Source organism: Spinacia oleracea, chromosome 5 (assembly GCF_020520425.1).
Source record: "Spinacia oleracea cultivar Varoflay chromosome 5, BTI_SOV_V1, whole genome shotgun sequence".
NCBI classification, from domain to species: domain Eukaryota; kingdom Viridiplantae; phylum Streptophyta; class Magnoliopsida; order Caryophyllales; family Amaranthaceae; genus Spinacia; species Spinacia oleracea.
This window is the reverse complement of record NC_079491.1, coordinates 25,053,933-25,077,342: the sequence shown is the minus strand read 5'-3', so window position 1 is coordinate 25,077,342 and position 23,410 is coordinate 25,053,933. Positions and strand designations below refer to the sequence as shown.

General features: G+C 38.2%; 2 protein-coding genes and 3 long non-coding RNA genes across 5 annotated transcripts; all 5 read right to left on the bottom strand.

Moving 5' to 3' along the window:
* Nucleotides 1-5,270: 5,270 nt before the first annotated feature.
* LOC130461367 (uncharacterized) lies at nucleotides 5,271-6,449 on the bottom strand. The gene has a single exon (XM_056829447.1). It carries the CDS (start codon nucleotides 6,447-6,449, stop codon nucleotides 5,271-5,273), a length of 1,179 nt encoding a protein of 392 aa, XP_056685425.1.
* Nucleotides 6,450-6,736: 287 nt separating this feature from the next.
* On the bottom strand, nucleotides 6,737-8,707 carry LOC130461102 (uncharacterized). The gene is made up of 3 exons (XR_008921426.1): nucleotides 7,981-8,707; nucleotides 7,761-7,814; nucleotides 6,737-7,122 (listed from the first exon to the last, which is right to left on the bottom strand). It is a non-coding gene; the product is annotated as an uncharacterized lncRNA (long non-coding RNA).
* A 1,233-nt stretch (nucleotides 8,708-9,940) lies between these two features.
* On the bottom strand, nucleotides 9,941-11,119 carry LOC110801423 (uncharacterized). Its single transcript, XM_022006788.2, has one exon. The coding sequence runs from the start codon at nucleotides 11,117-11,119 to the stop codon at nucleotides 9,941-9,943; it is 1,179 nt and encodes a 392-aa protein (XP_021862480.2).
* A 287-nt stretch (nucleotides 11,120-11,406) lies between these two features.
* Nucleotides 11,407-13,153, bottom strand: LOC110801438 (uncharacterized). The gene is made up of 3 exons (XR_008921518.1): nucleotides 12,652-13,153; nucleotides 12,431-12,484; nucleotides 11,407-11,792 (listed from the first exon to the last, which is right to left on the bottom strand). It is a non-coding gene; the product is annotated as an uncharacterized lncRNA (long non-coding RNA).
* A 2,926-nt stretch (nucleotides 13,154-16,079) lies between these two features.
* On the bottom strand, nucleotides 16,080-18,247 carry LOC130461085 (uncharacterized). Its single transcript, XR_008921410.1, has 3 exons — nucleotides 17,324-18,247; nucleotides 17,104-17,157; nucleotides 16,080-16,465 (listed from the first exon to the last, which is right to left on the bottom strand). It is a non-coding gene; the product is annotated as an uncharacterized lncRNA (long non-coding RNA).
* Between the last annotated feature and the right edge of the window lie 5,163 nt (nucleotides 18,248-23,410).

Sequence of the window (23,410 nt, the reverse complement as noted above, 5' to 3'; positions counted from 1 at the left end):
GAACCACTCTTGAAGCAAGAAAAACGTCTGCTAACTTGATGGTTCTTCATTGCAAAATGAGTGAAACCACCATCAAAGTAAGAAAGACTAGATCACATAATAAACAAACTCGAAAAGATCTTATCATCATATCTCGAAGAACATTCGATGAAAAGGATATTAAGATTGGCAAAGCATGATAACTAAACCTATGCAACAAGTGAGAAGCAACACTCACAATGTAGCACTGGAAATCAAGCATAGCTTTGAATTCCATGAGCTGTTTTAAAGATGGGTTTGAGGCCCATGGTTGTAAAACAATGGGGTTAAACATTTATCATATATGAAATGTATTTTCATATTCCATTTAATCTTGGTTTAGTATTAAATGATGAGTCCCTTCAATTTGACGATATATTCAAGATAGACTGTCAGGACCAGTCCTGTGACTAAGAAATGTCTATCAAGTGAACTTGAATGTCAAAGGTTGAAAATGGTCCCTAATCGGAGTTTTCTATAAAATTGGACGCATAGAAAACGTTAGACGATTAGAATGCAAGATGACTAGTAGTTCTGTTTCTTGAACTATGTGGACATGGCAATGTCATAATCATTTGCATAGATACTTACTTTGGGAAGACTAGTATCGGACAAGACCTATGAAACTTTACTGTAAGAGATGAAAATCTGTCATAAGTAAATTTCATTAAATTATTAGACACTAAATCCTCAATACCTGAGTGATTTGAGATTACTTGTTTGAGAACTGGTTGCTTTGACGTTGACCAACCGTCGCACCGTAAAAGGAGGCTATAAAGGCAACGCTCAGGTAATCACCTATCAAACGAAGTCTAATCTCAAGATCGCAAGATTGGGATTTTCCTCCCATAAATCGGGATGAGATGCTTAAAAGTTGTACAAGGCCACTCGGAGAGCTAGAAACTGTGAAATGCATGGCCGTGCTCGGATGAATCATAGGCTATGATTATCTGTTTATTTGATCAGTTGAACTCTGAAACCGAGGAACACCACTGGACATAATAAGGATGACAACTCTTACCTTATGTTCAAGAGCAAGCATCGAGCGACAAAGGAATTAGGAAATGCACACTTGTCCCTAAGGACAAGTGGGAGACTGAAGGAAATAATGCCCTTGGTCCAAGTATGCATTCTATGTTAAGTCTAATAAATGCGGTTCAGTATTAATTAACAAGTTAATAATTCAGTGAGATCAAGTGAGCTGAATGCCTAGCTAGAGGCCGCTTCAGTTCAAGTGGAATTAATGATATTAATCCACAGCTTACTCTTGACTGAACCCGTAGGGTCACACAAATAGTACGTAAACGGATCAAGTATTTATGGCATTAAATACTCTATCTATGGATATTCGGAATCGACGGATCTTGGTTTCAGTGGGAGCTGAGATCGTCACAGGCAAGAAATGAATACTCCGGAAACGATGATATTGCCGGAAACGGAAATATGGATCGTATCGGAAATATAAATATTATCCAAGTCATAGATGTTGCCGGAAACGGAAACATGGTACGTATCGGAAAATATTATCGGAAATGGAAATATTGCCAGAATCGGAAATATTGCCGGAAACGGAAATATTGTCAGAATCGGAAATATTATCGGAATCGGAAAATAATTCCGGAAACGGAAATATTAAATATTTGTTCGAAACGGAAATTAATTCCGGAATCGGAAATATTAAATATTGTTCGTATCGGAAATGAATTCCGGAATCGGAAATTTAATCGGAAGCGTATCGTACGAATAAGCATCGGACGAGGCCTGCCGGACGAGGGCCCAGCACGAAGCCAGGCCATCGCCCAGCAAGCCAAGCGCGCCACACGAACAGCCAAGGCCACGCCAGGCCCAGCGCAAGGCCAGGCCCAGCAGGCCGAGGCAACGCGCACAGCGCGCCCAGCGCGCGCAGGAGCTACGTGGGCTTGTAGCTCGCGTAGGCCTCGCTGCGTGGGCTGCTGCTCGCACGCACGCGCATGGGCGGTCCATCGTGGCTGCCGTGTGTGTGTGCGTGAGTGTTTGTGTTCGTGCACGTTTCCTAAAACGTGCAGAGTTCGGTTAATGATTAAATTCCTAATTCTATTTGATAAATTAATTAAATTAGAGTTCTTGTAGGATTCTAGGTTTAATTAATTTGTATCTGAATAGGATTCCAATTCCCTTTCCATAACCCTATAAATATGTGGCCTGGGTTCACAATTTATAACGAGTTTCAAAGTATTCAAAGTGAGTTTTGAGAGAAAAAAATTCAGCCACACATCTTGCTCAAAAGTGCCGAAAATTCTAGTACCTTAAGGGCGATTCTAGTTGGTCAATCTTAAAGCGGATCCGGACGTGCTGTGGACTATCTACGGAGGGACGACACTTGGAGTCCTAAAGACTTGTTCTTGTTCGGTTCGGGCGCAGCTAGGGAGGGCACGCAACAAAGAGTATGCATCTAAATTATGTTATATGATTATGTGTAAATAACATGTAATCCTGGGTTAATGGTTGTTTCCGCATGATTTATGTAATATCATATGTATCATAACCTAACAAATAGAACATAGTAAAACATTTTCATAAATGCAATAAAACATCATTTATAACTTGAAACTTTGATAGTTCCCATTATCTTTCTTAAAACCTTCTTTTTACTTGGTAACTGACAAGTTAGCCTTGTGGGACGTCTCCCACCTTGCGATAGTCCTCAAGGAGCACTCTCCCTTGTTGGACATACGCCCGTACCTAAGTAGTTTCTCTTTTAGCTTGCGGTAGCCCTCAAGGAGCACTCTCCCTTGTTGGGTGTCCCGCGGTACGGCGGTACGTGCACGACCTAGAAATAGTAACCCCACTAACTGCCAGAACCGGCTACACTTTTATTTATCATGTTTCGTATCTTATTCGTAACTCATATATAAACATCAGTCTTATAAAATCATTCATAAACATATTTGAATATCTTCATGCATAAAGCAAACTTTATAAATACATTTCATATCCCACAATCCAATAAAAACACATCATTATAAACATATTTCATAATCACATAAACACATTTTATAAGGGGATTGTGGGTGTTAGCAATAGATGTTACCTCAACCGTAGTTTGTACTTCCTGTTCAATGTACCGTATCTCCCGAGCTCAGCACTATTTATAGTTTATAATTTAAGATGAAAATTATTAATTAGTAGCTATTAAAAAAAATAATGCAATTTAGCTAGTACGTATGTAGTAATTGTTTTAAAACCATTTTATAATCATTGAAAATACACTAATGCGTAAACTACTAAAAATCCAAGCAAAGCAAACTTACTCATTTTATTTGGTGGTTAAAAGGAAGCAAAGGTTGACTTTTGGATATTAGGTACAGTATACTATATTACTCCAATTGGGGGAATTGGTTTCAAGACCAATTTGGTCTCGTGAAACAGAGAAGCACGAGACAAGGAGGAAGATGGGTTGCGTGTGAGGCGGCACAAGAGTGGTACTGTTTTGAGAGTAGGCGGTCGGAGGTTCATGGAGGCAGCTTCTGGGTGGTGGTAGACGGTGGTGGCTCGCTCTAATGAGGAGAGAGAGAGAGGGACTACGTGATTTCGGGTTTCGACTCGGCTACGGTTTGTTACAACTTGACTTGTACATAAAGGACAATGGTTTCACTTTGTCTTAGTTAACGAGAGGAGGTGCTTATGGTAGTAGTGGGTTGTATAGGCGGCGGTGCCGCGGTGGTGACAGTGGTGGTGATGCGCGAAAACAGGGGATAGTTACGGGAATTACATAGCTAATTTCTTGTGCTTATTTTTCTGTGAGTTGGTGCTTGGTTGGGTGAGTTTTATGGCCTGATTTCATGAGTATTTATAGGGAAGTTTGGGAGAGGAATCACGTAAGCCATGAGCTCATGCTAATGGTTTTGCAAAACCTCCAAATGAAAACCATGGAAGCTTTTGTGAGAGAAGTAACTAAACCGGGTGCTTTTGCACTTGATGAGTAAGCTCAAATGGGTGAGTAACCTGATTTTTGAGTGACATTTGGAAGGAAATTCGTGGCCTTATTGAACTGCTTCCACGACAGAGTTGGGGAAGAAGAAGAAGTGGACTTTGCCTCTTTTGTGAGTTGACTTAGGGGTAGTTTCGTAATTCTAACAAACTAGAGAAAATTTTCTGATTTTTTTTTTTTTTTTTTTTTTGAAAAGAAAGAGCGCAGATTTGGGTTGTTTCGTATACTACTTATATTAATTTTATAAAAAAAATAAAATAAAATAAAATAAAATAAAATAAAATTATATAAAAAAAATCAAGACATTTATTTTTAAAGAGTTAGTTTGTAAAATAATACGGAGTTGTAATAATAGGTTTTCCAGAGATCAAAATTGATTAGGACGTTTTTAGGCTAATAATAGTAATTAATATTAATAAAACGTGTTTTGAAACTGTGGGGTGTTACATTCTTACCCCCTTAGAAAAAGTTTCGTCCTCGAAACTTTGAAAATTAGACGCGTAAAATGATTGTTGAAAATCGAAAACATTCGGATAAAAATATGATATTTTATTTTAAGACCAAGATCTCACGATTTCATTTCAATTCCGACAATATCTAGCCTTCATTCCGCCATCTTCTTTTAGGCCTCCGCTTCTACTCGAGACCTAAATCGAAGAGTAAAGAATACAAAAGGGGCAAAATTTTATATTGATCCTTAATCGTCATTAAGGTCAATTACATTCCGCCATCGTCTTTCGTATCTCCACTTTATTTCATAAAATAGGATCGAGGAGCAAAGAACATAAAAAAGGGTAAACTTGTTAGCGTAGACTAGGCTCCCATTTTACTTTGTGAAATCCTGTTTGAAAATATTTTCTAGCAAAAATAGTAACATTTAATGAAAAATTATAATTCTGAAAATATATAAACATATATATAATGAAAATAAATGTTTATCTATCAATTGCAATACTCAAATAATTTGTAAAAGTCATTTATTATAACAATCTCGTAGTCTGAGCTCAAGAGAACCTCCATTGAAGACGGCGTCTATATATAACGATTAATTATTACAAATACAATCATGTCGGCATAAACATAATCCATAAAGCATGTCATAGAGACATAATTCTTTAATTGAAATTTCATACATAAGCATAACATTCATATAACTAATGATGGTAATACATCTTAGTTTGATACTTGATTAGCGCATATTACTTTCAAAATTTCCATCATTTAGTTTAGACTATTTTTTTCTAGATGTTCGATCACGCGTTTTCAAAAGATCACTCATTCTTTACTCCATACTAGCGAAGTCGTCATTGTCATTTGCGTCATCGTCTTTTTCTTGCATTAAAAACACTCTTCCATTCGAAGTTGCTCCACGTGGGGGATTACGGTTGAAATTTGTAGTGCCACCATTTCCTTTGTTTTCATCGTTTCTCCTATCACCTTGCTCTCGATGTATTTGAGGACAATCTCTGATTTGGTGATCTTTGCTACCACATTTGAAGCAATCTCGCGTACCAATTCGACATTCTTTCTCAGTATGGTTCCATCTTCCACACTTGGCGCATCCACGATTCTTGTTGAAGCTTTGGTTTCCGTTATTCCCTCCTTGATAGCTGACATTGACATTTTGTTTCTTATTGTTCGGTTGATTTTCTTCGAAGCTCCCTTTTCGTTTTCCATATGTTTCTTCTCGAAGCTTGATAATTCTTTCGACGTTAATTGCTCGATCGTACAACTCTTGGAAAGTGGAAATTCTAGAACTCGAAAGACGATCACGGATCTCAATGCTTAATCCTCCTTCAAATCGATTCATCCTTTGCCTATCAGTAGTCACCAAGTCAGGGGCAAATCGAGCAAGCTCATTGAATTTCACTGCATATTCTAGAACATTTTTCTTTCCTTGACTCAATTTGATAAATTCCGATTCCATTTGCATTTGCAGAGAATAGGGATAAAATTGTTCCCGCATAGCTTCCGTCAGTTTTTCCCAACCAAAACCAGGCTCATTTTGGATTCCTTTAACACTTTTCCACCACAGGTTGGCTTGTCCTTTCAAGTAAAAGACAGCATAGTTGACCTTCCATTTCTCGGGGCATTGAGTTGCATCAAATAACTTCTCCATATCGCTAATCCATTCCTCAAATTCAGTAGGGTCTGGCTTGCCATCATAATGAGGGGGTTTATGAGAAGCGAACTTCTTGAACATGTTGGAGCATTCTTCTTGCTCTGACCTTGGCTTCTGACGATTTCCTTGCAGAAGTTCCGACATTATCAATCTCATTAAGTCCATTCGATTATCGCTTGTTTCTCCTGGAGTGTCCCCGAAAATGGGATCCTTGCGCAATTCTTCAATTCTTTCTTGCATTCCTTCCAGCGCTAATGCAGATTTGTGATTACCATTGCCATCGTTAACATCATTATCGTTTCTAGTGCCTTCAATAGGAATATTTCCGCTTGAAGTCATCGCCGATCTGATCGCAAGGATACAACGCTTCAGATAATCTTTTCTTCTTGAATTTAGACTAAGAAATTCTGCAAATCATAATAAGAAAACATTCCCGTTGCGTTCCCCGTTCCTATCACTCACACTCATTTCATTTTAACTTAGCATGATTTTAACGTATTCTTTTTAACTTATTTCTTGAAAATCTTCGCTTAAAACCTATGGAATTTTATTACGTGCAAAACCCGTAAGTTTTAGCACTTATGGTCCAGAACCTTGGCTCTGAATACCAAACTGTAACGCCCCGTCTTCCAAACACCATTAATTAGGTTAATTATCTTTAATTAGCAGCGGAAACCCTAATTTAGTCGGAGCGTCACTTGCCGTATCTCCCTCGTGGGAAATACAAGGCGACATAACCTTTTACATTTACTGACTACTGTTGAGTAACAGTAACTATACTTCACTTCGATTAATTCTTTAAAAAATTTCATTGAAATCTAAGTAAACCTTAATAAATATTTCTAACATGTTTAACGTTAATTTAAAAATCTAACTCAAATCGTGAAATCAAACTTAGAGTTTAATTAATATATCCCTTCATTACTAATGACATAGTTATCTTTATTAAACATCGATCGTGAATTTGATGGTTGCATCCTCACTCTAAGGCATCCCACGATCTTCTTCGTACCTAAAACAAAAGCAACATCGTGAGCCGAGGCCCAGTAACATACTACCCTAACAGCGTAAACTCATTTCAATTAATTTTATTTACTTTGCAATCAGGGAGAATAGAACATAGTAAAACATTTTCATAAATGCAATAAAACATCATTTATAACTTGAAACTTTGATAGTTCCCATTATCTTTCTTAAAACCTTCTTTTTACTTGGTAACTGACAAGTTAGCCTTGCGGGACGTCTCCCACCTTGCGATAGTCCTCAAGGAGCACTCTCCCTTGTTGGACATACGCCCGTACCTAAGTAGTTTCTCTTTTAGCTTGCGGTAACCCTCAAGGAGCACTCTCCCTTGTTGGGTGTCCCGCGGTACGGCGGTACGTGCACGACCTTGAAATAGTAACCCCACTAACTGCCAGAACCGGTTACACTTTTATTTATCATGTTTCGTATCTTATTCGTAACTCATATATAAACATCAGTCTTATAAAATCATTCATAAACATATTTGAATATCTTCATGCATAAAGCAAACTTTATAAATACATTTCATATCCCACAATCCAATAAAAACACATCATTATAAACATATTTCATAATCACATAAACACATTTTATAAGGGGATTGTGGGTGTTAGCAATAGATGTTACCTCAACCGTAGTTTGTACTTCCTGTTCAATGTACCGTATCTCCCGAGCTCAGCACTATTTATAGTTTATAATTTAAGATGAAAATTATTAATTAGTAGCTATTAAAAAAAATAATGCAATTTAGCTAGTACGTATGTAGTAATTGTTTTAAAACCATTTTATAATCATTGAAAATACACTAATGCGTAAACTACTAAAAATCCAAGCAAAGCAAACTTACTCATTTTATTTGGTGGTTAAAAGGAAGCAAAGGTTGACTTTTGGATATTAGGTACAGTATACTATATTACTCCAATTGGGGGAATTGGTTTCAAGACCAATTTGGTCTCGTGAAACAGAGAAGCACGAGACAAGGAGGAAGATGGGTTGCGTGTGAGGCGGCACAAGAGTGGTACTGTTTTGAGAGTAGGCGGTCGGAGGTTCATGGAGGCAGCTTCTGGGTGGTGGTAGACGGTGGTGGCTCGCTCTAATGAGGAGAGAGAGAGAGGGACTACGTGATTTCGGGTTTCGACTCGGCTACGGTTTGTTACAACTTGACTTGTACATAAAGGACAATGGTTTCACTTTGTCTTAGTTAACGAGAGGAGGTGCTTATGGTAGTAGTGGGTTGTATAGGCGGCGGTGCCGCGGTGGTGACAGTGGTGGTGATGCGCGAAAACAGGGGATAGTTACGGGAATTACATAGCTAATTTCTTGTGCTTATTTTTCTGTGAGTTGGTGCTTGGTTGGGTGAGTTTTATGGCCTGATTTCATGAGTATTTATAGGGAAGTTTGGGAGAGGAATCACGTAAGCCATGAGCTCATGCTAATGGTTTTGCAAAACCTCCAAATGAAAACCATGGAAGCTTTTGTGAGAGAAGTAACTAAACCGGGTGCTTTTGCACTTGATGAGTAAGCTCAAATGGGTGAGTAACCTGATTTTTGAGTGACATTTGGAAGGAAATTCGTGGCCTTATTGAACTGCTTCCACGACAGAGTTGGGGAAGAAGAAGAAGTGGACTTTGCCTCTTTTGTGAGTTGACTTAGGGGTAGTTTCGTAATTCTAACAAACTAGAGAAAATTTTCTGATTTTTTTTTTTTTTTTTTTTGAAAAGAAAGAGCGCAGATTTGGGTTGTTTCGTATACTACTTATATTAATTTTATAAAAAAAATAAAATAAAATAAAATAAAATAAAATAAAATAAAATAAAATAAATCAAGACATTTATTTTTAAAGAGTTAGTTTGTAAAATAATACGGAGTTGTAATAATAGGTTTTCCAGAGATCAAAATTGATTAGGACGTTTTTAGGCTAATAATAGTAATTAATATTAATAAAACGTGTTTTGAAACTGTGGGGTGTTACATTCTTACCCCCTTAGAAAAAGTTTCGTCCTCGAAACTTTGAAAATTAGACGCGTAAAATGATTGTTGAAAATCGAAAACATTCGGATAAAAATATGATATTTTATTTTAAGACCAAGATCTCACGATTTCATTTCAATTCCGACAATATCTAGCCTTCATTCCGCCATCTTCTTTTAGGACTCCGCTTCTACTCGAGACCTAAATCGAAGAGTAAAGAATACAAAAGGGGCAAAATTTTATATTGATCCTTAATCGTCATTAAGGTCAATTACATTCCGCCATCGTCTTTCGTATCTCCACTTTATTTCATAAAATAGGATCGAGGAGCAAAGAACATAAAAAAGGGCAAACTTGTTAGCGTAGACTAGGCTCCCATTTTACTTTGTGAAATCCTGTTTGAAAATATTTTCTAGCAAAAATAGTAACATTTAATGAAAAATTATAATTCTGAAAATATATAAACATATATATAATGAAAATAAATGTTTATCTATCAATTGCAATACTCAAATAATTTGTAAAAGTCATTTATTATAACAATCTCGTAGTCTGAGCTCAAGAGAACCTCCATTGAAGACGGCGTCTATATATAACGATTAATTATTACAAATACAATCATGTCGGCATAAACATAATCCATAAAGCATGTCATAGAGACATAATTCTTTAATTGAAATTTCATACATAAGCATAACATTCATATAACTAATGATGGTAATACATCTTAGTTTGATACTTGATTAGCGCATATTACTTTCAAAATTTCCATCATTTAGTTTAGACTATTTTTTTCTAGATGTTCGATCACGCGTTTTCAAAAGATCATTCATTCTTTACTCCATACTAGCGAAGTCGTCATTGTCATTTGCGTCATCGTCTTTTCCTTGCATTAAAAACACTCTTCCATTCGAAGTTGCTCCACGTGGGGGATTACGGTTGAAATTTGTAGTGCCACCATTTCCTTTGTTTTCATCGTTTCTCCTATCACCTTGCTCTCGATGTATTTGAGGACAATCTTTGATTTGGTGATCTTTGCTACCACATTTGAAGCAATCTCGCGTACCAATTCGACATTCTTTCTCAGTATGGTTCCATCTTCCACACTTGGCGCATCCATGATTCTTGTTGAAGCTTTGGTTTCCGTTATTCCCTCCTTGATAGCTGACATTGACATTTTGTTTCTTATTGTTCGGTTGATTTTCTTCGAAGCCCCCTTTTCGTTTTCCATATGTTTCTTCTCGAAGCTTGATAATTCTTTCGACGTTAATTACTCGATCGTACAACTCTTGGAAAGTGGAAATTCTAGAACTCGAAAGACGATCACGGATCTCAATGCTTAATCCTCCTTCAAATCGATTCATCCTTTGCCTATCAGTAGTCACCAGGTCAGGGGCAAATCGAGCAAGCTCATTGAATTTCACTACATATTCTAGAACATTTTTCTTTCCTTGACTCAATTTGATAAATTCCGATTCCATTTGCATTTGCAGAGAATAGGGATAAAATTGTTCCCGCATAGCTTCCGTCAGTTTTTCCCAACCAAAACCAGGCTCATTTTGGATTCCTTTAACACTTTTCCACCACAGGTTGGCTTGTCCTTTCAAGTAAAAGACAACATAGTTGACCTTCCATTTCTCGGGGCATTGAGTTGCATCAAATAACTTCTCCATATCGCTAATCCATTCCTCAAATTCAGTAAGGTCTGGCTTGCCATCATAAGTAGGGGGTTTATGAGAAGCGAACTTCTTGAACATGTTGGAGCATTCTTCTTGCTCTGACCTTGGCTTCTGACGATTTCCTTGCAGAAGTTCCGACATTATCAATCTCATTAAGTCCATTCGATTATCGCTTTTTTCTCCTGGAGTGTCCCCGAAAATGGGATCCTTGCGCAATTCTTCAATTCTTTCTTGCATTCCTTCCAGCGCTAATGCAGATTTTTGATTACCATTGCCATCGTTAACATCATTATCGTTTCTAGTGCCTTCAATAGGAATATTTCCGCTTGAAGTCATCGCCGATCTGATCGCAAGGATACAACGCTTCAGATAATCTTTTCTTCTTGAATTTAGACTAAGAAATTCTGCAAATCATAATAAGAAAACATTCCCGTTGCGTTCCCCGTTCCTATCACTCACACTCATTTCATTTTAACTTAGCATGATTTTAACGTATTCTTTTTAACTTATTTCTTGAAACTCTTCGCTTAAAACCTATGGAATTTTATTACGTGCAAAACCCGTAAGTTTTAGCACTTATGGTCCAGAACCTTGGCTCTGAATACCAAACTGTAACGCCCCGTCTTCCAAACACCATTAATTAGGTTAATTATCTTTAATTAGCAGCGGAAACCCTAATTTAGTCGGAGCGTCACTTGCCGTATCTCCCTCGTGGGAAATACAAGGCGACATAACCTTTTACATTTACTGACTACTGTTGAGTAACAGTAACTATACTTCACTTCGATTAATTCTTTAAAAAATTTCATTGAAATCTAAGTAAACCTTAATAAATATTTCTAACATGTTTAACGTTAATTTAAAAATCTAACTCAAATCGTGAAATCAAACTTAGAGTTTAATTAATATATCCCTTCATTACTAATGACATAGTTATCTTTATTAAACATCGATCGTGAATTTGATGGTTGCATCCTCACTCTAAGGCATCCCACGATCTTCTTCGTACCTAAAACAAAAGCAACATCATGAGCCGAGGCCTAGTAACATACTACCCTAACAGCGTAAACTCATTTCAATTCATTTTATTTACTTTGCAATCAGGGAGAATAGAACATAGTAAAACATTTTAATAAATGCAATAAAACATCATTTATAACTTGAAACTTTGATAGTTCCCATTATCTTTCTTAAAACCTTCTTTTTACTTGGTAACTGACAAGTTAGCCTTGCGGGACGTCTCCCAACTTGCGATAGTCCTCAAGGAGCACTCTCCCTTGTTGGACATACGCCTGTACCTAAGTAGTTTCTCTTTTAGCTTGCGGTAACCCTCAAGGAGCACTCTCCCTTGTTGGGTGTCCCGCGGTACGGCGGTACGTGCACGACCTAGAAATAGTAACCCCACTAACTGCCAGAACCGGTTACACTTTTATTTATCATGTTTCGTATCTTATTCGTAACTCATATATAAACATCAGTCTTATAAAATCATTCATAAACATATTTGAATATCTTCATGCATAAAGCAAACTTTATAAATACATTTCATATCCCACAATCCAATAAAAACACATCATTATAAACATATTTCATAATCACATAAACACATTTTATAAGGGGATTGTGGGTGTTAGCAATAGATGTTACCTCAACCGTAGTTTGTACTTCCTGTTCAATGTACCGTATCTCCCGAGCTCAGCACTATTTATAGTTTATAATTTAAGATGAAAATTATTAATTAGTAGCTATTAAAAAAAACTAATGCAATTTAGCTAGTACGTATGTAGTAATTGTTTTAAAACCATTTTATAATCATTGAAAATACACTAATGCGTAAACTACTAAAAATCCAAGCAAAGCAAACTTACTCATTTTATTTGGTGGTTAAAAGGAAGCAAAGGTTGACTTTTGGATATTAGGTACAGTATACTATATTACTCCAATTGGGGGAATTGGTTTCAAGACCAATTTGGTCTCGTGAAACAGAGAAGCACGAGACAAGGAGGAAGATGGGTTGCGTGTGAGGCGGCACAAGAGTGGTACTGTTTTGAGAGTAGGCGGTCGGAGGTTCATGGAGGCAGCTTCTGGGTGGTGGTAGACGGTGGTGGCTCGCTCTAATGAGGAGAGAGAGAGAGGGACTACGTGATTTCGGGTTTCGACTCGGCTACGGTTTGTTACAACTTGACTTGTACATAAAGGACAATGGTTTCACTTTGTCTTAGTTAACGAGAGGAGGTGCTTATGGTAGTAGTGGGTTGTATAGGCGGCGGTGCCGCGGTGGTGACAGTGGTGGTGATGCGCGAAAACAGGGGATAGTTACGGGAATTACATAGCTAATTTCTTGTGCTTATTTTTCTGTGAGTTGGTGCTTGGTTGGGTGAGTTTTATGGCCTGATTTCATGAGTATTTATAGGGAAGTTTGGGAGAGGAATCACGTAAGCCATGAGCCCCATGCTAATGGTTTTGCAAAACCTCCAAATGAAAACCATGGAAGCTTTTGTGAGAGAAGTAACTAAACCGGGTGCTTTTGCACTTGATGAGTAAGCTCAAATGGGTGAGTAACCTGATTTTTGAGTGACATTTGGAAGGAAATTCGTGGCCTTATTGAACTGCTTCCACGACAGAGTTGGGGAAGAAGAAGAAGTGGACTTTGCCTCTTTTGTGAGTTGACTTAGGGGTAGTTTCGTAATTCTAACAAACTAGAGAAAATTTTCTGATTTTTTTTTTTTTTTTTTTTTTTGAAAAGAAAGAGCGCAGATTTGGGTTGTTTCGTATACTACTTATATTAATTTTATAAAAAAAATAAAATAAAATAAAATAAAATAAAATAAAATTATATAAAAAAAATCAAGACATTTATTTTTAAAGAGTTAGTTTGTAAAATAATACGGAGTTGTAATAATAGGTTTTCCAGAGATCAAAATTGATTAGGACGTTTTTAGGCTAATAATAGTAATTAATATTAATAAAACGTGTTTTGAAACTGTGGGGTGTTACATTCTTACCCCCTTAGAAAAAGTTTCGTCCTCGAAACTTTGAAAATTAGACGCGTAAAATGATTGTTGAAAATCGAAAACATTCGGATAAAAATATGATATTTTATTTTAAGACCAAGATCTCACGATTTCATTTCAATTCCGACAATATCTAGCCTTCATTCCGCCATCTTCTTTTAGGACTCCGCTTCTACTCGAGACCTAAATCGAAGAGTAAAGAATACAAAAGGGGCAAAATTTTATATTGATCCTTAATCGTCATTAAGGTCAATTACATTCCGCCATCGTCTTTCGTATCTCCACTTTATTTCATAAAATAGGATCGAGGAGCAAAGAACATAAAAAAGGGCAAACTTGTTAGCGTAGACTAGGCTCCCATTTTACTTTGTGAAATCCTGTTTGAAAATATTTTCTAGCAAAAATAGTAACATTTAATGAAAAATTATAATTCTGAAAATATATAAACATATATATAATGAAAATAAATGTTTATCTATCAATTGCAATACTCAAATAATTTGTAAAAGTCATTTATTATAACAATCTCGTAGTCTGAGCTCAAGAGAACCTCCATTGAAGACGGCGTCTATATATAACGATTAATTATTACAAATACAATCATGTCGGCATAAACATAATCCATAAAGCATGTCATAGAGACATAATTCTTTAATTGAAATTTCATACATAAGCATAACATTCATATAACTAATGATGGTAATACATCTTAGTTTGATACTTGATTAGCGCATATTACTTTCAAAATTTCCATCATTTAGTTTAGACTATTTTTTTCTAGATGTTCGATCACGCGTTTTCAAAAGATCACTCATTCTTTACTCCATACTAGCGAAGTCGTCATTGTCATTTGCGTCATCGTCTTTTCCTTGCATTAAAAACACTCTTCCATTCGAAGTTGCTCCACGTGGGGGATTACGGTTGAAATTTGTAGTGCCACCATTTCCTTTGTTTTCATCGTTTCTCCTATCACCTTGCTCTCGATGTATTTGAGGACAATCTCTGATTTGGTGATCTTTGCTACCACATTTGAAGCAATCTCGCGTACCAATTCGACATTCTTTCTCAGTATGGTTCCATCTTCCACACTTGGCGCATCCACGATTCGTTGAAGCTTTGGTTTCCGTTATTCCCTCCTTGATAGCTGACATTGACATTTTGTTTCTTATTGTTCGGTTGATTTTCTTCGAAGCTCCCTTTTCGTTTTCCATATGTTTCTTCTCGAAGCTTGATAATTCTTTCGACGTTAATTGCTCGATCGTACAACTCTTGGAAAGTGGAAATTCTAGAACTCGAAAGACGATCACGGATCTCAATGCTTAATCCTCCTTCAAATCGATTCATCCTTTGCCTATCAGTAGTCACCAAGTCAGGGGCAAATCGAGCAAGCTCATTGAATTTCACTGCATATTCTAGAACATTTTTCTTTCCTTGACTCAATTTGATAAATTCCGATTCCATTTGCATTTGCAGAGAATAGGGATAAAATTGTTCCCGCATAGCTTCCGTCAGTTTTTCCCAACCAAAACCAGGCTCATTTTGGATTCCTTTAACACTTTTCCACCACAGGTTGGCTTGTCCTTTCAAGTAAAAGACAGCATAGTTGACCTTCCATTTCTCGGGGCATTGAGTTGCATCAAATAACTTCTCCATATCGCTAATCCATTCCTCAAATTCAGTAGGGTCTGGCTTGGCATCATAAGTAGGGGGTTTATGAGAAGCAAACTTCTTGAACATGTTGGAGCATTCTTCTTGCTCTGACCTTGGCTTCTGACGATTTCCTTGCAGAAGTTCCGACATTATCAATCTCATTAAGTCCATTCGATTATCGCTTTTTTCTCCTGGAGTGTCCCCGAAAATGGGATCCTTGCGCAATTCTTCAATTCTTTCTTGCATTCCTTCCAGCGCTAATGCAGATTTGTGATTACCATTGCCATCGTTAACATCATTATCGTTTCTAGTGCCTTCAATAGGAATATTTCCGCTTGAAGTCATCGCCGATCTGATCGCAAGGATACAACGCTTCAGATAATCTTTTCTTCTTGAATTTAGACTAAGAAATTCTGCAAATCATAATAAGAAAACATTCCCGTTGCGTTCCCCGTTCCTATCACTCACACTCATTTCATTTTAACTTAGCATGATTTTAACGTATTCTTTTTAACTTATTTCTTGAAACTCTTCGCTTAAAACCTATGGAATTTTATTACGTGCAAAACCCGTAAGTTTTAGCACTTATGGTCCAGAACCTTGGCTCTGAATACCAAACTGTAACGCCCCGTCTTCCAAACACCATTAATTAGGTTAATTATCTTTAATTAGCAGCGGAAACCCTAATTTAGTCGGAGCGTCACTTGCCGTATCTCCCTCGTGGGAAATACAAGGCGACATAACCTTTTACATTTACTGACTACTGTTGAGTAACAGTAACTATACTTCACTTCGATTAATTCTTTAAAAAATTTCATTGAAATCTAAGTAAACCTTAATAAATATTTCTAACATGTTTAACGTTAATTTAAAAATCTAACTCAAATCGTGAAATCAAACTTAGAGTTTAATTAATATATCCCTTCATTACTAATGACATAGTTATCTTTATTAAACATCGATCGTGAATTTGATGGTTGCATCCTCACTCTAAGGCATCCCACGATCTTCTTCGTACCTAAAACAAAAGCAACATCGTGAGCCGAGGCCCAGTAACATACTACCCTAACAGCGTAAACTCATTTCAATTAATTTTATTTACTTTGCAATCAGGGAGAATAGAACATAGTAAAACATTTTCATAAATGCAATAAAACATCATTTATAACTTGAAACTTTGATAGTTCCCATTATCTTTCTTAAAACCTTCTTTTTACTTGGTAACTGACAAGTTAGCCTTGCGGGACGTCTCCCACCTTGCGATAGTCCTCAAGGAGCACTCTCCCTTGTTGGACATACGCCCGTACCTAAGTAGTTTCTCTTTTAGCTTGCGGTAACCCTCAAGGAGCACTCTCCCTTGTTGGGTGTCCCGCGGTACGGCGGTACGTGCACGACCTAGAAATAGTAACCCCACTAACTGCCAGAACCGGTTACACTTTTATTTATCATGTTTCGTATCTTATTCGTAACTCATATATAAACATCAGTCTTATAAAATCATTCATAAACATATTTGAATATCTTCATGCATAAAGCAAACTTTATAAATACATTTCATATCCCACAATCCAATAAAAACACATCATTATAAACATATTTCATAATCACATAAACACATTTTATAAGGGGATTGTGGGTGTTAGCAATAGATGTTACCTCAACCGTAGTTTGTACTTCCTGTTCAATGTACCGTATCTCCCGAGCTCAGCACTATTTATAGTTTATAATTTAAGATGAAAATTATTAATTAGTAGCTATTAAAAAAAATAATGCAATTTAGCTAGTACGTATGTAGTAATTGTTTTAAAACCATTTTATAATCATTGAAAATACACTAATGCGTAAACTACTAAATATCCAAGCAAAGCAAACTTACTCATTTTATTTGGTGGTTAAAAGGAAGCAAAGGTTGACTTTTGGATATTAGGTACAGTATACTATATTACTCCAATTGGGGGAATTGGTTTCAAGACCAATTTGGTCTCGTGAAACAGAGAAGCACGAGACAAGGAGGAAGATGGGTTGCGTGTGAGGCGGCACAAGAGTGGTACTGTTTTGAGAGTAGGCGGTCGGAGGTTCATGGAGGCAGCTTCTGGGTGGTGGTAGACGGTGGTGGCTCGCTCTAATGAGGAGAGAGAGAGAGGGACTACGTGATTTCGGGTTTCGACTCGGCTACGGTTTGTTACAACTTGACTTGTACATAAAGGACAATGGTTTCACTTTGTCTTAGTTAACGAGAGGAGGTGCTTATGGTAGTAGTGGGTTGTATAGGCGGCGGTGCCGCGGTGGTGACAGTGGTGGTGATGCGCGAAAACAGGGGATAGTTACGGGAATTACATAGCTAATTTCTTGTGCTTATTTTTCTGTGAGTTGGTGCTTGGTTGGGTGAGTTTTATGGCCTGATTTCATGAGTATTTATAGGGAAGTTTGGGAGAGGAATCACGTAAGCCATGAGCTCATGCTAATGGTTTTGCAAAACCTCCAAATGAAAACCATGGAAGCTTTTGTGAGAGAAGTAACTAAACCGGGTGCTTTTGCACTTGATGAGTAAGCTCAAATGGGTGAGTAACCTGATTTTTGAGTGACATTTGGAAGGAAATTCGTGGCCTTATTGAACTGCTTCCACGACAGAGTTGGGGAAGAAGAAGAAGTGGACTTTGCCTCTTTTGTGAGTTGACTTAGGGGTAGTTTCGTAATTCTAACAAACTAGAGAAAATTTTCTGATTTTTTTTTTTTTTTTTTATTTGAAAAGAAAGAGCGCAGATTTGGGTTGTTTCGTATACTACTTATATTAATTTTATAAAAAAAATAAAATAAAATAAAATAAAATAAAATTATATAAAAAAAATCAAGACATTTATTTTTAAAGAGTTAGTTTGTAAAATAATACGGAGTTGTAATAATAGGTTTTCCAGAGATCAAAATTGATTAGGACGTTTTTAGGCTAATAATAGTAATTAATATTAATAAAACGTGTTTTGAAATTGTGAGGTGTTACACTTATTTTCGAATCATATTAGGAATAGGATTCTCTCATAATCTCTATCTCATTTAGGATTTATGTTGGAGTGCAACACCTAATTCTGACAGGTTTCTATCTTTTATGACTTGCCACTTTTAACAACTACCCATTACGACAGTTACTTTTTTAGCAGGTTTCCATAAATAACAGGTTTCTATAAATAGCAGGTTTCGGGTGAAATGAAAAGGGAAATTGAGATTCGTTATTTTATAGGAGATGTGTTGTCAAGTGGAGATTTATGTTTTCATCATCGAACCTTCCCTTTCGGGAATGGGGACAAAAGTAGGTGTCTACAGTTAGCCCCCACTTTGATTGAGTCTTGGAGTAAGACGATGGTCAAAGTATTAGACGGAGTGCGCCGCACAAGCCATGGTGACCTGTTTTGGCGAGGGTCTCACGAGCCCCCGAGTGATAACATTTGACTTAAGGGTCATCACTTGAAGTGTCGACATATCCCTCACGTGTCATTGGGATTTGTCAACGGATAATATAGAAACTTCCTCACTTTGTCATTGGAAGGATCTAAAGGTGCGTAGAAATTCCCTCACTTTGTCATTGGGAGTAGCTACAGATGTTTTCGAAATCAAAGCTATAAAGTGTAATTGGGCCTGGCCAAGCCCAATCACGAGGTAAAAATGTTTTTAAAGATTCTCATTTTCAGGGTTAGCTAAACGAGAAAACCCCCTTGTTTTAAATGGAAGGAAAATCCAGCACATCGCTCTTTTTTTGGAAAAAACGGAAAACCAATCTTTGGAAAAAAGGGAAAGCTACTCACATCGTTCTTTTTTGGAAAAACGGAAAACCAGAAAAATTTATCGCTGCAGCGACTAAGGACCTGCGTGGTTAGTGACACAGACCCCGCCGGCTAAAGATGGCGAGCCTGTCCGCTAAGGGTGGACACCCCGTCCGATAGAAGTGGACGAATCTATTTTTGAAATTTTGAAAATAAGGACCTACGCGGTTTGTGACGTAGACCCCGCCAGCTAAAGATGTCGAGCCTGTCCGCTAAGGGTGGACACCCCGTCCGATAGAAGTGGACGAATCTATTTTGAAATTTGTTTTGTGTTCATTTTTTTTTGAAAATAAGGACCTACGTGGTTTGCGCCGTAGACCCCGCCGGCTGAAGATGGCGAGCCTGTTTCATTTTGTTTTTTGAAGATTCTATTTTTCGAAAACTGAGGATCTGCACGGCTAGTGACGCAGACCCAGCCCGCTGAAGGTGGGCGAGCCCTGTCCGCTAAGGGTGGACATCCCTGAATTCGTTTTTTTTCTTGATTTGGAACTTGCGTGGTTCGCGGCGCGATCTTGCCTGATTGAGGTGGGCAAGTCTCTATTTTTCGTTCATCGTGATTTCTTTTGAGATTTCCTTTTTATCCATTCTCGGATTTAGTTGTAACCTGAACGTGGGTCGATAACGGGTTTAGACGGACCTTTGCCTTGTGACCGTCTGCTTTCGTGGTTTTGAGCTAGTCTTTACGGCTCGATTTTTGCCACTACTTGGTCTTTGATCAGAGGACCACGTACAAGTGTCAATGACGACCCTTTTCTGAGGTCGAACCTGTTCTTTTGAGATCATCCAAACATGGGACAGCGTATAGCGTAGTCCGGGAATGTGATTTCGATTGCGCATTTTTTGTTGGAGTATACTTTTCGCGAGCCCCCAAGCACTTGGGCTTTGTTGGTCATTTTCGCATACTTCATAACGTCTTTTAATCATGTTTGGGGTCGAGCTCGTATGTGCGAGCGACCTTTCATAGTGGTGTGTTATTTTGGCGAAGTCATGGGGTGCGACTTCAGTCTTCGGGCGACAAGGTTTAATATCATCCGGTTTAGCTTGGCCCGGATTAATCTTTTGTCAGACAAACATTTTTTATTTGAGAAACCAACGACTTAACAACATTTTTTGGTGTTTCGAAGAATGACCTTGATATTTCACATTTGTTTTGAAAAGTGTACATATATGTTCCTGGAGACAAGTCTAAGTTTCGACCAAGTTTTACCATTCATTTTTGCTATTTGGGAGCTTAAAGGTGCTTTTGGGCTTGATCTTAATTGCACATAGGGCCTCGTGTCTAGCAACACGGTTTTAAGTCTTTTCCTGTTCCGCCTTTTGTGAAATCTGGGCCTTGGGCTGCATTTTCGGCGCCCAAGGCTGGGCGTTAATTATTTCGGCGCCCAACTTCAGGCGCTGAAAGTCCTTTCCTGGCGAATTTTGACTTTCGGATTTCTTAACGCATTTCCGAATGGGATCAGGATGTCGATTGATGCGTTCAGCTATATATAGGGGCTAGATACGTCCCTATTTTCTATCACTCTCAATTTCCTTCTTTCTTTGCTGTGTTTTAGTTACTCCTTGCTTTCGTCATGTCGATTCCTACTTTCTCACTCCAACGGGTTGTTAGGCGTTGGCTACGGGCCCTTAATCCTACAGAAAAGGCTTTGTTGAAAGAATACTACTTAGAGGCACTTTTAGGCTTACAACAAATTAACATTGACTATAATTTTCTGCACGCAGCCCTAAGCTTTTGGGATTCCGATCATCATGTTTTTGTCTTTCGGGGCAACGAAATATGTCCTTTGCCAGATGAATTTGCTGCGATCCTTGGTTATCTTACTAATGCTACCCCTGCCACTCCTGGCACTATTGAAGAGAGTAAAACAACCATAGGGGCTTTCCTAGGACTAGATGCTAACATGCTTGCTGAAGTTGTTGTAGGTGATGAGGTTAATTTGGCAAAACTTGTAAAACACCACTTTAGGCCTAGTAAGAATATGACCGAACAGAAATTGAATATTCGAGCCCTTGTATTTTGCTTGTTAAATCATTATTTGCTGTCGAATAACAATGGTGAGTTCGGTGACATAAGGTTGATCCCCTTGATTAGCCAAATGGAAAGCTGCTATTCTATTATGCCATTGGTTGTTGCCGAGACTTTGCTGAGTGCGGATGAGCTGAAGAAGGATGTCAAATCTGAATATTTTAAGGGAAGCCCCCTATTACTGCAGGTAATCGATTTTTTTTCTTTGCGCACGTATACGTTTTTTTTCATATATATTTTTATTCGTCCTGCCTTGGGGCTGAGTTTCAGCGCCCAGGGCTGGGCGCTAGAATTATCGGCGCCTGGTCCTGGGCGTTGAAACTGCGCCCCAGGAACCGTTTTCTTTTTATTATCATTTTTTTGATCGTACCCGTTTTTTGCAGATTTGGCTCGTGGAACGGCTTAGGCTTTTGTAAACTCCTGCCGATCCTAAACATTATCGCCCTATAGCCTTGGGTAACCGAAAATATTTGCACCGAGGCCAGGACGAGGCCGAGTGGGCCTCCTTTTTTACTCATGGTATCTGTTCTATTAAGTGGGTGGTACCGTGGTGGGGTTTGACTACTATGACGGGGGGTTCTGATGTATCGGTTCACGTTTCCTTGTTGGGGCTATCTCGGCCCACTTATATTTTCCCTTACCGAGTCATGCGTCAATACGGTTTAAGGCAGACTATCCCCTTTTCTGATACGGTACCACCTAAAGCAGCGGCCTTTTCACAAGCACGGGTTCAAGCGTGGGCTAAGTATTATGATGGTCTCCCGCGTTGGGCCGTAGCTACAAATGGCTTTGTGGGTCTTTCTGAAAACTACAAGTTGTGGATGAGCTCCGATGATAAAGATGTGAGGACCGAGGCTCGAAATGGGGAGCCGGCTGAGCTTTTGATACCTCGTATTCGTGTTAAGTATGAGGGTCCTGATTCTGCCAAACCTCGTACCAATGGTATTAAGACTGTGAAAGCTCTTCCTGATCGAAAGCGAAAGGAAGTTCCTCCCCGTTCCAATTTCAGGCCTAAAAAGATGCCTAACATGAAGGGGCCTGCTGTTGTAAAAAGAAATGCAAGCTCTCGCGGAGGTCGTCGCCGGAACAATGTATGGGTTAGGAAGGCTCAGCCGCCTGTAGAAACAGTGACTAGTCTAGTTGATGGTAATAATCCTTCTCCCACCATTGTCTGTGCCCTTGAGGCTGAGCGGGCTATAACTGAGAATGTTTCTGAAGTCTTGGCATCTTTGGAAGTTAGTGTCCAGGAGCCGGTTCTTATGGAGATTGATATAGGGGCAGCGCAGAAGACTGTGGGGGTGGATCCTGCGAACATTGCCCTCTACAAGACTTTATTTGATGATCCGGAAGAACTAGAGTAGTGTAGTTCTTGCTAGGGTGTAGGTGCCCTTTATTTATTTCAGTTGTGTTTGTTTTTCATTCCTCAGCACTTTGTTTTCTTTCTTATTTTTTTTAATAAAGGCGTATTTTATTTTTTCATTTTCATTTTTTGTTTCTCCTCTTTTTCTTTTTTCTTTTTTCATTTTTATATGTCTAACACTTTTTGCACAATTTATATATGTTTTTTGATTGGACCGGATCTTTGGTAAGGATTGCCTACGTATCTTGTCAGAATCAGGTCGCGCGTAGTTCTAGCTAGAATAAGTTCTAGGATGCCGGATTTTAATAGATATGCCCTGAGGTGGTAGCATATTACTTAATCGGTCAAATGAGTGAAGTATTATCATTATTTTCGTCTCGTCTACCGTTTTTGCCGTAAGTATTATGTAAAAATGAAATTCGACTATTTTTGTATGGCTATATTTTTTGATAAGCCTGTTTGGATACGTGCTGTACCCCCCAAGTGTTCGTTATTGTTCCGTTATGTGCGGATAAAATGACGAGCACTTCTAAAAATTAGGCAGGCAGAGAGTTTCAACGCCCAGGCTGGGGCGTCAAAGATTTCGGCGCCCAGCCCTGGGCGCTGAAAATGAGTTGGGCGGTCGTTTTTGGCGCTTTGCTTCACGTGTTCTTACATTTCCTTTTTTTTTCTCTTTTTTTTCGTTTTAGTGCTTTGATTTTTGCTCATATTTAAAATAAATTTTGAGGCTATTTCGGAGGCTTTTTTGACCGTTAGCGTGAG

What these genes read in the sequence shown, in the direction of transcription:
- LOC110801423 (XM_022006788.2), bottom strand. Translation starts at nt 11,119, where the DNA reads ATGACTTCAAGCGGAAATATTCCTATTGAAGGCACTAGAAACGATAAT.
- LOC130461367 (XM_056829447.1), bottom strand. Translation starts at nt 6,449, where the DNA reads ATGACTTCAAGCGGAAATATTCCTATTGAAGGCACTAGAAACGATAAT.